The sequence below is a fragment of the Centrocercus urophasianus genome, unplaced genomic scaffold (assembly GCF_019232065.1).
Source record: "Centrocercus urophasianus isolate 14NV4802_14NV808 unplaced genomic scaffold, USGS_Curo_1.0 seq_16, whole genome shotgun sequence".
In the NCBI taxonomy this organism is placed as follows: domain Eukaryota; kingdom Metazoa; phylum Chordata; class Aves; order Galliformes; family Phasianidae; genus Centrocercus; species Centrocercus urophasianus.
Window position 1 is genome coordinate 47068478 of NW_024884711.1, and position 14259 is coordinate 47082736.

At 40.5% G+C, this 14259-nt stretch overlaps 1 protein-coding gene across 1 annotated transcript in view; it reads right to left on the reverse strand.

The window, feature by feature from the left end:
* MINDY4 (MINDY lysine 48 deubiquitinase 4) overlaps window positions 1-14259 on the reverse strand; it is a 70922-nt gene that overhangs the window by 35679 nt on the left and 20984 nt on the right. The window contains exons 6-13 of the mRNA XM_042817457.1: window positions 13993-14051; window positions 13484-13593; window positions 12266-12382; window positions 10449-10537; window positions 7584-7685; window positions 6352-6415; window positions 4874-4939; window positions 4217-4284 (exon numbers count right to left, since the gene is read on the reverse strand). Of these exons, the coding sequence (XP_042673391.1) occupies window positions 4217-4284; window positions 4874-4939; window positions 6352-6415; window positions 7584-7685; window positions 10449-10537; window positions 12266-12382; window positions 13484-13593; window positions 13993-14051 (675 nt within the window). The remainder of the gene's footprint in view (window positions 1-4216; window positions 4285-4873; window positions 4940-6351; window positions 6416-7583; window positions 7686-10448; window positions 10538-12265; window positions 12383-13483; window positions 13594-13992; window positions 14052-14259) is intronic.

The window sequence follows — 14259 nt, forward strand, 5'->3', positions numbered from 1 at the left end:
TATTAACACTGCATTTCACCTCCCATTTATTGAATTTGTTTGACTACACAACTTTCATAGTGTAGAGCCTCTACTTGAGTAGGTCATTTAAACTGTCTTGTTAGTAAAGGAGAGAACAGCATTTTAAGAGATTATTTATCTCATCCTAAGGTAGACATGGGATGCAAGTCAAATGAATTACAATCTTTTTCTTTTTTCTTTCTTTTTTTTTGTTTGAGCATGAAAGGTGCCTAAAAGTAAATACGTCCATAGAATGTAAATGAAGATAAGCAAGACAGATCGTTACATTGAGAATATCAAGGATCCAAGAAATAGGAGTCAAAGCCAGTCAGCCAAAGCAAAAAGATAGGAACTGCCTATCAGCAATTCACCCCATCCTTCCATTTGGCAGGATCACAAGTGCACACTGTCTGCCATCTGCACAGGTGTGGGAAGCACCTGCCCTCAGATCTGACTGCTCTAAGGAAGGTGCTCCATCACCTAAAAGCTTTGAGGCTCCGTGATCCTGCAACCCCTTTTCAGATCAGTTCTTGATGGGCTGAACAGCACTTGGTCCTCCGCTTTCATTTGACACAACGCCTCATTCAGCGCTCTGTCTTTTAAGCCACCATAAATGCTTCCTCACCATGAAAAATAAAGTATTATTTTTTCCTTCCAATTATGTTTTAGACTGAACGCTCAAGAAAATATTCATGGAGTGGAAAATATTAGGAAGACTATTGCTGTCAGAAAGAAACATTTCAATATCCATTAATTAAAATGCCCATCTTCTTTTTGTTGAACCAAGCGCACATCTTTGTTCAGTTTTGGTTGGAAACATCTCTGCCTCTTAAACAATACTGTTTTATGATAACCGTGGTTTAATACAATTTTGTCATTAACCTTCCATTTTCTTATAAGAATGCCAATTAATTACAGAAGAGCAATTTACCAAGGACCTTGATTACCAACACTGAAGGGACAAACCGAAGCATTTCATCTTGATTCGAGAAATCTGAAATATGCCAATTTCAAAACAAAAATGAAATGAAGGATCTGGCATTTCCATTTGAATGTGCCTGCAAAAATAGGGAAAATCACAACTTGGCATTTCTTATTTTTTTAGAAATGTTTTTTCTCTTGAAAGGCTGAAATGAAAAACGTCCCAGAAAGATCAACTGCTGGGTGAAAATTCCATTACTTAAACCAACTCTACTTGTCTTCAAATATTCATCCAGAGCTATGCCAAGTATGTAAATAGTTACTCACAATGCCTGTAACACTCACTAAATGGTACATATTTTTGGATGATATGGGCAGAGTTATCTGTCTCAATACTTGCAGTATCCAAAGAGAAGTACTATGACACAGCTATTCAAATCTATTACTGCAGATTACGTAAGTGAAGCTTGGTTTGCACTTCTAAATAAGTCTGACACAAAGGCTGCAGACACATTCCACTGTATCTAGGAACAGAGAAAAATCCCTGTCTCATGTAAACAACAGATAGGCACCGATGTGGTGTTCCAAGCAAGAAGAGGAATGGGTCTTCAAGACAAATTTCTGTAAGAAAGTCACAATTCGTACTCAAAAGAGAACACTTTCTAAGCAACTCTGCCACTGTCAACCAGACTTTCACAAATATTTAGATGCCTAAAAATGCAGATTTCCATGTTTAGTTTAGATGTGAAATGTAAATGCAGATGACTGACTGGCCTTGTCATAATGAACCTCTTAACAATTGAGAGGTGATGGGAAAAACAACCTCTTTGCTTGTATAATAAAAAACATTTACCATTTTGGAACGAGTAAAGCAATGCAATCAGTAGCAATTAGGAACACTGCTGCTGTTGAGAACTCTCCTAGGTGACAAACACTGTTCCTTGCTCAAATCCCTTTACTGATGTATACCTCTCTGCTCCAACTAGCTTAGAAAAATGAGAGTAATTACATGTTTTATAAAATTTCCACATCATTCACACCGGAGTGCCAAAAAGGAGCTAAGCCACTGACATGCAGTGTTATTGTAAGCAAAAGAAAGGAGGAAATGTCAGCAAAACAAAAAATAATAATAATATATCTGTGAATGCTTTTAGGAGGCTCCGTGGGTGAGCAACTGTATAAGCAAAATCAAATCAAACTTGTGCTAAATGGTTATTTATTTTCAAGATACGATGCAAGAAATAAAAGCATCATTCAATTTCCACACAGCAAACCTGTGCTGCTTTCAAGTGCAGCTGCTCTTTTCATGTCAGTTATCAACACAAGGTGTCAAAGAACAGCTCTTTTCACTTGCAGATAATTCTACAAGATTGCTACAGAAGTAGAATTTGACAAAATGAAGGAAACTTTCAGATTCTGCTCCACCCTGAGATTCACTGCACCAAAGAAATCCATTCAATATGTAAAAAACCAAACAAACAAACAAACTAGCAAGGAAGCACAACTGTCCTAGAGGAAACCTCAGGGAATGTTTGAAAGAGGCTGCTTTAACGACTACTCCTTAGAGCTCAGCGTATCTACATCAGTAAATTCAGACCAGATTTACTTATAATCATCACTAGAAATATCTTCCTGAGGAATTTCACACCGTGGCCTTTATCATCATCATCAATGGAGAAACTGGGGCATCACAAGCGACTGGTTCAGCCTTGACAAAAGACAGATACCTGAAGCAATTTGCTTTCAGCTGCTAAGACAGAGCATTGGCTGCTACCTGAGAGCTGGTGCCTAAGGTGGAGTCACATCAGGAGTGGAGTGATCACTGCCACTTCAAGAGTCAATTCTACCTTTCTGTATATGGCTGTGTGTGTACACACATAGAGGGAACAGGGAGATGGAGAGAGAAAATCTATAGTACAACTACAACATTCACAATAAAAATTAACCAAGGCTACCTAGAGTATCAGAAATCCCACAGGTTATGGGACAGTCTCTGCCAAAGAACCAGGAACAGAATCATAGGATCACGGAATCATAGAATCGTAGAATGGTTGTGTTGGAAGGGGCCTCCAAGATCATGGATTTCCAACCCCCCCTTGCTGTGGGCAGGGCTGCCAACCATCAGATCAGACTGTCCAGGGCCCCATCAATCATGTTGTTTCCTGACTGGATGAAGAGGAAAATATTAAAGATCTCTGAAGTCTGCTGGTTTTTGACTGTGGTGTGGAGAAACGTTAGAACAGATAACATCTGGAAGCACCAGTCCATTCTGCAATCTGAATGGATTCATTCTGTGCACAATATTTTCTTGACAGAACTCATTCAAGACAGTATATAAGAAGCACAAGGGACAGGAAAAAACACTGTTTCAGCTTCACTGATTAACATTTGGTTTGGCAGAAGCAAAAAACATCATCTGGACATTGCAGAGAAGAAACGAGAGCAACAATTCTTTGTAGATTTCAGAGCAGCAAGAAGTTAAACAGTACTGCAGTATATCAGACAAAAAGATGCTCTGCTAAAGATGGGAGAGTATTAATCATCACATGCAACCCATTTGTAGACTGACAAGCAATTCCAGAGCTGTGTTCATTCAAACTTGAAAAAGAAAGGAAATTACCAAATGTAAGCACATAGGCAGAAATGTCACAGGTAGTAGAGATCCCTCTATGCTCCTCCTGTTACTCATAATCTTTTTTATATGCAACTACCATGAGCTGTTGGGCAGATGGACCTTCAGTCTGACCAAATGTGGCTGTTCCTGTGTTGACAAGAACAGCAGGATGTGGAGAAATAATTTGCAGAGATACTGTCTGAACAGCAAATAGGACATAAATTTAGTTATGGAGAAACTGAACGTGGCATTGAAACAATTTCTACTCATTAATAATGAGATTCTTAAAGAGATTTTAGAGGATCAGTGGCAAAAAATTAAAATCTTCTATCGTTAAACTGGCATGAGATAAGCTTTGTTCCTGTAAAATATCACTCTGATAGCAGAAGAGTAGATGAGCTGATAGATACATTTTCTCCTTCCCTCGTGTTTATGCCCTGTGTCCCTAATTCCCTCCATACTGGAGTCACAATAAAGATCTATCTGAAATCTGATCTCAAACTCACAACAGCAAAAGCCAAGATTAACTGTGCAAATCACAACTGTAACATCTGTGTATTTATCAGAATAAACAGCAAGACACTGAAAAAAGACAGAGATTTAAGTATACCGTGGCTGCTTTTTCACTTTGCACGTCTCAGTTTCTTTGCAGTTAATGAAATTAGATACAAAGGCACTCACAGATTGATGGATCTCGATAAGATGACGGACACGGTCAGAAGGATGCACCCACAGGGACCAATTTCAAACTGAAAAAGAAAGAACTGTATTTACTTTGTTGCTTGATTCCAATCCTAGAGAAACGTGAATCAAACTGAAAGTGGAAAGAACGGTTTTCAATTATGCTAAAATCGCTTTTCTTTTTTGCTCTACTTGTTAAAATGTGAGATCTGTGCTGGGGAGACACTATTGCTCTCTACAACTGCCTGAAAGGAGGGGGGGATCGGTCTCTTCTCCTGTGTAACTAGCGACACAATGAGAATGAAAGGCCTCAGATTGCACCAGGGGATGTTCAAGTTGGATATTAGGAACAATTTCTTCTCAGAAGGAGTGGTGAGGTACTGGAATGGGCTGCACAGGGAGGTGGTGGAGTCATTGGCCCTGGAGGTGTTCAAGAAATGTTCAGATGTTGCAGTGAGGGACGTGGTTTAGTAGGAACTATTGGTGATTGCTGGATGGTTGGACTGGATGATCTTGGAGATCTTCTCCAACATTGGTGGTTCTATGATTCTGTGGTTCTACCGTCAGTTGGCTGACAGAAACGGTGTTAGAAATTACATTCAGAAGGCATCATGAGATTGTTAAATACATGAAGATTGGCAGCTGAACACGTGATACCTGGTGAATATTCTGCTGAAGAAGTACAATCAGATCCTCATATCTTGTGGCACTATGCAGGATTAGCTGGGAGGAAACAGAAGAAAAAACAAACATCTGAAATAAGAGCAATTCACTTTGAAACACAACAGCTGAGGGGAAGCAGGCAAAACTTCAGATCTGACTAGAAGGTTTGCAACTAACATAAAGTGGTATAAAAATCTAAGGAAGTCTACCTCTTACTGCTGTGACTTGGTTAAATGCTGTATGGTGGTTAAATGCTGCCTCTTGCTGTTTTTAAGTTCTCAAGCCATCAGCTTGCTTCAATTCCATGCAATGCAAAACGATTCTTAGAACAACATGAAGCCTCAGAAGCAGCAAGCAGCCCAGGAGGCTGTTACCCACAGGGTGTGCTGTCTATAGCAGATCTGTATCAGAGCCCTTCTTATTGCTCAGAGAATAAGAGAATACCCCCACGAATACTCAAACATCACATGAACTTCAGGAGAGTTTACAGCTCCCAGCCCTTCCTTCCAAGCTCTTTGTTTTTGCATCTTCCCATTTTGTCAGCAATGATGGATTTATGCAGTAAAGATGAAATGGGGTTGGCAGCCCTGCCCACAGCTGAGGCTGGAGCTCAAGGATCCATAAGGTACCTTCCAACCTAAGCCACTCTGTGATTCCATGGTACGTGGCTGACCATATCCATGGCTATATCTGGAGTTCCCTTTCCACCACTGTTTCACCCTGGCTGTGCCCACATGAGCTTTGATAAGCAGTATTTTGATGCAGCACCACGCTATTATTTGCACTCTGAAATGACCAGCAGCACAAGATCATTTTAATGTATTAAAGAATACTGCTTTTCTTTTGTAAGAGCACATACAGCACATTATTTTGTGCTGCATCAGGTTTTCACTTCCAGTTGTTTCAAAACTGGTTCTGAAATGGAGCTGGTAGCTTTGCTCCTCCATTTAGGCCAGTAATATTTCCTTAAGCCACCGAAGCGTGGCTTGTGTCACCAATGTTTACAAAGCCATTTGAAGGCTTCAGATGGAAACAAAGACACTACTGGAAAGTATTTTGCCATTTGGAGCAACTGGGGGGAAAAAAAAAAAGCAAGGAATTCTGTATAAAACACGAGAAGAAAATACTGTCTCTTGATGTTCAAGGCTGTGCTAGCTGACCTGAAAGGATCCACTTTCAATTTTTAATGCATACCAGCAAAATTAGGCAGAGTTTACAAGCTTGGAAGGTAGACGCACCAAAAAGGACTTCAGAGAGCCCAGCTGTCCCCAGGCAGTGGGATGGTTCAGAGCCAGATAAACTACCAGGTTCTGTGATTTCCTACTGGTTTTTAGATCACAACTGGCTACTGTAATATTAGAGGTTTTAAAACACTTAAGGGATACACAGAAATGGGATTCATTGTACTAAAGCAAGAAAAGCTACAAAAAGGATATAGGGAAAATGTGAGCACGAGTTACACAAAGCCTTACAGTTTCTAAGATTCCATCTGCCTTATATTTTCCTATGGGAGTGAACTGCTGTCTTCCTGACGGCCTAAAGAGAACATGCAAACAAAACCAAAGTTCATGTCAAAAGGACCAAAATCACATTACACAGAAACCAAAACCTTACATGAACTGAATCACAAACCAAAGATTTGGTATTATTACTTCAGTGACTAATTTTTGGCTTTTTTAAAGACAGCCTTATGCAAAATGAGTGCATGTTGGGCATTCCGTGAACTTTTATTGATGAAACATCTTTAGCTGTGCTCCCTCTATTTAATATAAATTACAAGTTTCTCTGTCAAGAAGGAGGATAAATATAGGTTGAAGATATTAACGCCAATTTTTGTTGGGAAGGAATATGAGAGCAGTGACATTAAAAGAGAAGCAGCAGAACAGATGTAGAGTAGCATCAGAGGAAATATTTTATAGGCAGAAAACACTCAAAATATCACTGGAAATGTCTCTGAATTTGCTGGCTTCTGTTTCAGGTTTGAAGAGCTTCAGTGCCCAGAAGCCTCCAGAAGGCTGTCTGCTCTCACTTTACCATCAGTCTTAGTTGTTCTAATAAAATAAATGATCTCTTCTCACAAAATCATAAATATATTGCAGGATTCAGTAACTCCCTTCAGTAGCTATTGGAACAGCAAAAATGGCCTTTTGCATTTCTTCTTCATCCATTTCACGCCGCATGAATACATTTTGAGGACCACAAAACTGATCCCAAGGGATGGAACAATGAAATGAGGAGAGGATGAGAGCTGGGGCTGTGCAGGTGGAGGGGGGAAGGCTGCAGGGAGAGCTGAGAGCAGCCTTCAGTATCTGAAGGGGCTGTAAGAAGGAAGGGGACTGACTCTGTAGGAGGGTCTGTGTGATAGGACAAGGGAAAATGGCTTCAATCTAAAAGAGGGGAGATTTAGGTGGATATAAGGAAGAATTTCATACACTGAGGGCAGTGAGGCACTGCACAGGTTGCACTGAGAGGCGGTGGTGCCCCATCCCTGCAGACACCCACAGTCAAAGGAGCACTGATGGAGCTGTGGGCATCCCTGTGCACTGCAGGGATTTGGACCAGATGCCCTTTAGAGACCCCCATCCAACTCAAACCATTCGATGATGCTGTGATCTTTATGAACTTCCATTTTGTGAACTTTGTCCATACTTAACAGACACAATTATAAGAGCATCACGTAACTGAAGCTGCTTCTCCTACTTACAGTGCCACAACTGCTTTCTCATTGCTTCCTGCACGCCACAAGATGTCTGCAATAGCCATGGTGAGGCATTTGGTCCTGTGAGCTTCTGAGGGCTGGAGACAGCTGTAGTCCAGGAAAAGCAAGAAACAGAAAAAGCACCGAAGTGTGTGTCACAGAGCTTATCATGTGAGGGCAAAGTGCCCCAGCCACAGCATGCACAGGTTTACAACAGGTTTTTAGCAATTGATATATGAAGAAAAGCACTTTTTTAGAGACCATCCAGATGTTGTAATGCTAATGCTAATGAGGATCTAGCAAGCTGCCTTGGAAAATTGTCATCTAAGTATTTCAATTGCTTCTATCGCCAAGATCGTTGTAAACAGCTCCAAGTTCTAAATTCCAAAAATCCTTTGAGTTGAACAGCAAGCCACTGCAGTTCCTGAGAAGACACACCAGGAGCAGCTGCATCCCACCCTTAGGGCTCAATCATCTGTATGAGATGCCACGAGAGCACTCCCTGTGCATGCAGCAGCACAACTAGCTAGCAGTGGACTGGGCTTGGTGCTGCCATTCAGCTCCTCAAGGCCTCTAAGGAGGGAGATGCAACTCTATTAGGATTGTTTTATACATTAATATCTGAATTCTAGGTCTTCATATTTAATCACATCCTTGACCTTTGACTTCTTAACTATCGTCTTCAAATCTGCACTGTGGAGTTCCCACCTACTACTAAAACTTAACTACAATGCCATTCACAATAAACACTGTGCTTTGCAGAAATGGATTTTTCTCTGCTGACTTCCAGAATGGCCATTCTTGAAATTCAGATATTATCAGTCCCAGGGTTTTACGAGGATGAGAGATGATGTCAGAATCCGTTCCCAGCACGTGAGTAAAAAGATCCAGTAATGAAAGGAACGTACAAGAAACACCAAACAAACAAACAAACAAAAAAAAACAACCATCTTTTCAAGCCTGAATATGATGTTCATTTAGAAAATATTTCCATATCTGAAGGATGTGAGATTTGGGAAATAATGACAGTGATGGTTTTCAAGCAAAAAAATAAATCACCATTTTCTATTATTTCAGCCTGTGTTCTGGCACAGACATCCAAAATATGGAAAGCATAGGAAGTTATTTCAACTCAATCCATTTATAATTGATTTGTAGCAGAAGAGGCAGCAGAATAATAAGGATGTGTGGTAATTACCTCCTGAACCACGAAGAACTCTCAAGTGAAACACTCACCTTGAAGCAGCCAATACTTCGAAAATCATAGAATCATAGAATCATCAAGGATGGAAAATGTAGGTTAGAATTAGAAAGGAATGTAGATCCTCTGATTTCAAGCTCTGAGTTTGCCCTGTCTTTCTGCCTGCCTAAGAGTTTCTGCCCATGGCAAACTCATCATAAGGAAGATCTGTTTATCCCCTGAATAAAACAGCCTGCCTTGCTATTCATTTTTAAGACCTGGAGACTTTTAGCATTTCTGCACACCAAGACCAAGATCTCAGCTGCCAACTCGAAGTCCCTTGGGGACTTTCATCATACCTCAGCAGCATTTTTCATATACCAAATATGTAAAAACAAAGTACTTTAAAACCACGTGCGTAACAAGAGGAAAGAAAAAAGGGAGGCAAATATTGCCAAGTACACAGGGCAGGTTGTAGCTGGGACACTCATGGTCAAATAAAGCAATCTAGCTTCAGCCCACTTATCTGGGTGCTACACGATTCTCCAGCATCTAACATCACTTTGTTGTGATGAAAGAGCAAACAGTGAACAGCTCTCAGGGTGTTACTGAGGGCAGTTTGAGGCTCAGGCAGATCAAGGAGCAGATGCCCTCCAAACTGAAATGAACTCTTAACTATCAGAAATACAGTACTGGCGTGGCTTTTAATGCATTTGGGAAGCAATGCTGGTTAATTTAAAAAGCATGCTCTGTTAGATGAATTACAGAAAAGTGTGATGTTCTGAAAGAAATGACTGGAAGAATAAAGAATTGAACTATGTAACACCATAGAACTAAGCCAACGTAGGGTCAGCTAACCTAAGCCTAGCCATGAGCTGACATAACCCTCTGCTCATGCATTATACCATTGACTCAATGGGTTTACCAGTGTAACTAACTTGAGGTGGGCTCCAGAAACAGGTGATCTTCAGGTGATTAATTCACAGTATCTCATTCATTTGGACCTTTGTTTGGGGGTCTGAAAGCAATCAGAGCCATTATTACCCAGCAACAACAATACTAACAGTCATAGTCCCTTCCAACTCAGTCATTCTATGATTCTATGATAGTAAATGTTTTATTCTAAGTCTGTAAGTCTGGTTTTTAATGTCTCCAATGCCTTACTAAGCATCTCACTGCAGGTCTGCCTGCCCACGACCACTCCTGGGTTTGGAAACCTGTGCAGACCCCTCAGGCCCCAATAAAGCTTTGATTAATTGTCACCTCCCATCCCATGTGCTTGCAGAGAGATGATGACAAATGCACCCATTTCTTTCCATTATTGATGAACTCAGCCCAAACAGCTAACTCATATTGACGTGAAAGATCAAACAAGAAGAAAAGAGAAAGCTCTAACTCTTAAATTCCACCCTTCTTGAGATTCTTGGTGTCAAAAATTGTATGAATTCCATGGTCTTCCAAATCCTGATTGCATTTGCTTTGAAATCATAACGCCATGGAATCTCGAGGTGCAATGACACCACTACACTTAGAAGAAAACTAAATACAAAATTCATACTCTACTTTCTTTCTCTACCAGAGATAAAGTAAAGCTCTGTGAAGTCCAAACTCCAAAAGGTTCCTGAGGGGCTGCAACACAAAATTCTCCTACGCTTCTGTATGGAAATTACTTGTGTCAGTTGCTGACTTACCGAGCATCCTTATTCCTGTTACTGTCTCCAAAGATAAGCTGCTGTAGAACACAAGCTTGAACTGCTGCCAGTACTCCACATGGGCCACCCTGAGAGGAACAATTGGACACTCCATTAACAAAACACTTTGCCTTGTTTGACGCCGGACAAAACTAGTCTGCAAGCCAAGTGATTCCTTTCAGGCTTCATCCATCCTTTAATCTCTCTCTTTCCATCCATGATTTTGCAATGCTCTCTGTTGCTCTCTGTTTTTTGCAAGCCACTGAAAATCAGAATTACTGACTGGTAGTGTGCTTCACATCCATTTTCCCAGAATATACCTAGAACTTGCCACACTGGCATGGGTCAGTGGGTAGTATGGGTGGTAGGTGGATGGTTGGACTAGATGGGCTTAGAGGTCTTTTCTCTCTCCCCCTCTTCATCAGGGGGAAATTCTTTACCCAGAGAGTAGTGAGGTACTGGAACAGGCTGCCCAGAGAGGTTGTGGATGCCCCGTCCTTGGAGGTGTTCAAGGCCAGGTTGGTTGGGGCCCTGGGCAGCCTGGTTTAGCATTAAACGTGGAGGTTGGTGGCCCTGCATGTGGCAGGGGGTTGGAGATTCGTGATCCTTGAGGTCCCTTCCAACCCTGGCCATTCTGTGATGCTGTGATTCTGTCTTTTCCAACCTTAACAATTCTGTGATTCTATACGATTCTGTAATATCAAAGTCAGTATAATGTCAAAGAGAATATTTTAGTGAGAACTATTGGTGATAGGTGGATAGTTGGACTGGATGATCTTGTAGGTCTTTTCCAACCTTGGTGATTCTATGATTCTGCGAAAGGAAAGTTGCTTTTTTAAGCCTGCTCTGTGCTCATGCAAACAAACAAAAGATGCTCCAATCCCTATGAGATAAGAACTACCTTCATTTCTAGAGAAATAACAAACTTGACTTTTCTGAAGGACAGAATTTAACCTTGCCCTTTAAATTCCTCTCAGCACCATGCCTTCCCTCAAATTCCCTCTTCTATCATTAATGAAAGATTTCAGTTTTATGTATACCTCTCTGCACTGGGAAGTTATTCCACTGCAGAAGGGAGAAAATAAGGGAAACTTGAATCCTCAGATCCTTTATGTTGCAAATATCACAATACCAACACGTATCATATTAACATTGAATGTAGTGGAAAACAGATTAATGGCTGCTGTAAGAGACTGTGGGATGGCATAGCATTGAATTTCCTTCTCCTCCTTTATTCCCAACCACCCAGCCCATCTGATTCCACTGAATGACCAAGACTCATTTCTGTGTGTTAACTAGGTGGCAATTTTGCACCACCTCTGATTTCCTTGAGTGAGAGAATGGTTGTGGTTGGAAGGGACCGGAATGGGATCGACCTTTTATATGGTCTGATAGTGATAGGACAAGGGGAAATGGATTTAAACTAAAAGAAGGGAGATTTAGCTGAGATGTGAGGGGGGAATTCTTTACTCAGAGTGTGGTGTGGCAGTGGATGCCCCAGCCCTGGAGGTTCTCAAGGCCAGGATGGATGGGGCCCTGGGCACCTGATCTGGTTGGCAACCAGACCATGTCAGAAGGGTTGGAACTAGATGACAATGAAGGTTCCCTCCAACCTAAGCCATTCTGTGATTCTATAATCTTCAGTAGATTCCTTCCATCTCAGATCTCCTAGCAGACTCTCCAAGGTAACATCATCCAGTGGAAAGCAGTAACACCAAGGAAAGCAAAGACTTATTTTTTCACTGCTAAAACACTGTAAACTTCATGTAAAAAGCAAAGATCCCCCCCTTTTTTTTTAAGAAGCTCACTTACAGTACCTTTTTTTGTACAATGCCATATTTTAACTGAGGTATGTTATTAAATGTAAAACTCTGTATTTTCCATTCTTCACTGAAGCAACAAAGACTGGAGCCAAACAGAAGATTTTTTAATTCCTATTAAAAAAAAAAAAGAAGATGTATGATTTTAAAAGTAAATAACATATATACATACTCCAATGTTTTCTAGCAGTCATTTGTAGAAAGAAAGGCAGAGTGTGGCAGGGTAATGACTAACTCACTATAGCCACCCTTTTCTCTTTTATACTTACTGTAAATAGCAACACCCAAATGGGACGGAACAATTTTTTCCTTTTCCTGCAATATTACTTCAACTCATAATGCCATGTATTGCTCAGCACTAGGAAACTGTCTAGGCAGATTGGCTGGAGCAGTTTCCCATGGAAGCATTACAAAATAGTGCCTCAAAGCTGCAGCAAAAGGGCGATGGCTACTCATGGCTGGCAAAAGTGAGAAGAGGATCCTGCTGGACACAGAAAAGGCAGAAGCCTATTTTGCTTGTCAAAGTTGCTGGTATAAGACAAATGTTCAGAGATTCACCTATGTCTGCTGGCAAAATTCAAATTCAGATCTTGACCCTGAGTGACTGCAGACTCTGCTACTAAGGAATAGCTAAGCTGAAGAATTGCTTTCAGCCTAAAGTAAGGCTGAGCAAATAAGGACTGACTGCTCAGGGTTTGCACCATCACTTCGATAGGTCTTTGACAGAGAATTAAGTCAGAAGAAATCCTCATTATCTTTTCTCCGTGGCTTTTTTAATGATTTTTTTTTTTTTTTTTTGTCTGAATTGGAAGTAAAAATTAAAAGCACTTAATATTTACATCTCTGCTCGAAGCAAGGAAGGTGAGCGAAGGAGAAGCAGTGGTGAATCAGTCAATATGAGGACAGGTAGACAAGCACATGCAAAACTGACAAGAGCTATTAATAAAATAATGTGTGCTTCTTCACTTAAAGCCCTAATCTGTGGTTCAAGCAGCTGATAATTTCCCACATGCTCTTCTGGTATTTTTCTGAATTCTGTTTGGTGTCCCTACATTACCTTTACATATGAATCCCAAATAAGGACGATGTACAAGAGTATGCACAGCAAGAGTTAAAGCACAAACAAACACACAACACAGAACAATCCATTGCTGCTCTGACTGAACAGAAATGACCATTTCACACTTCCATTTCTATGTACCATCATAGCCTTACTTTTGCAAGAGAAATATCGATCGCCTTTGACGCTTCTTGAAGTACGTGCAGTGCTGAAAGATTCAGGTTCCTACTGACTTCTCCAGTTGTTGCTTCATCCTCAACATCAACTGAAAGTAAAGAAAGAACATAGAAGGAGTTGGAGGAAAAAAAAGGTATGTTTGCTCCCACCAGTAGGGGAAATGATAGACTTAAAAAATAAATAAGGCAAGGCTGAATGGGGCTTTGATCAACCTTGTCTGGTGGGAGGTGTCCCTGCCCATAGCACTGAGGTTGAAACAAGATGTTCTCTAAGGTCCCTTCCAGCCCAAATCACTTCATAATTCTATGATAAGCCATCTTTTCTTTGATTATTTCTAAATAATTTCTTCACAGTCTCACCAGAGAATAGCAAATGCAATTACTCCAAATCAACTAAGCATCGCCAAAGAAAAGATTCAAACATCTGTGACCACAGTTTCTCTATAGAATATGTTGGTGAAAGCCAAACTGACTCTGAGCAAACTTACCTAATTCTAGGGTATCTTTCATCTGCTCTTCTTTATTCCAAGTGGATGTTGGGGACTTCCTACATTAAAATAATCGAAAAACAAATAAGTGAATGCTTGCTTTAATGAGAATTGTTTCTTGAATAAATGAGAAAAAAAAAGTGCTAAAATCAGGCAAAAATAAAAATATATAAAATTATTCAATGGCTTTTATCTTAGGTTTTCATGCGTTCTGTGTAGAAGAGCACAGATTTATCAACATCTGTGTCCAAATAAATGGTGTTAGAA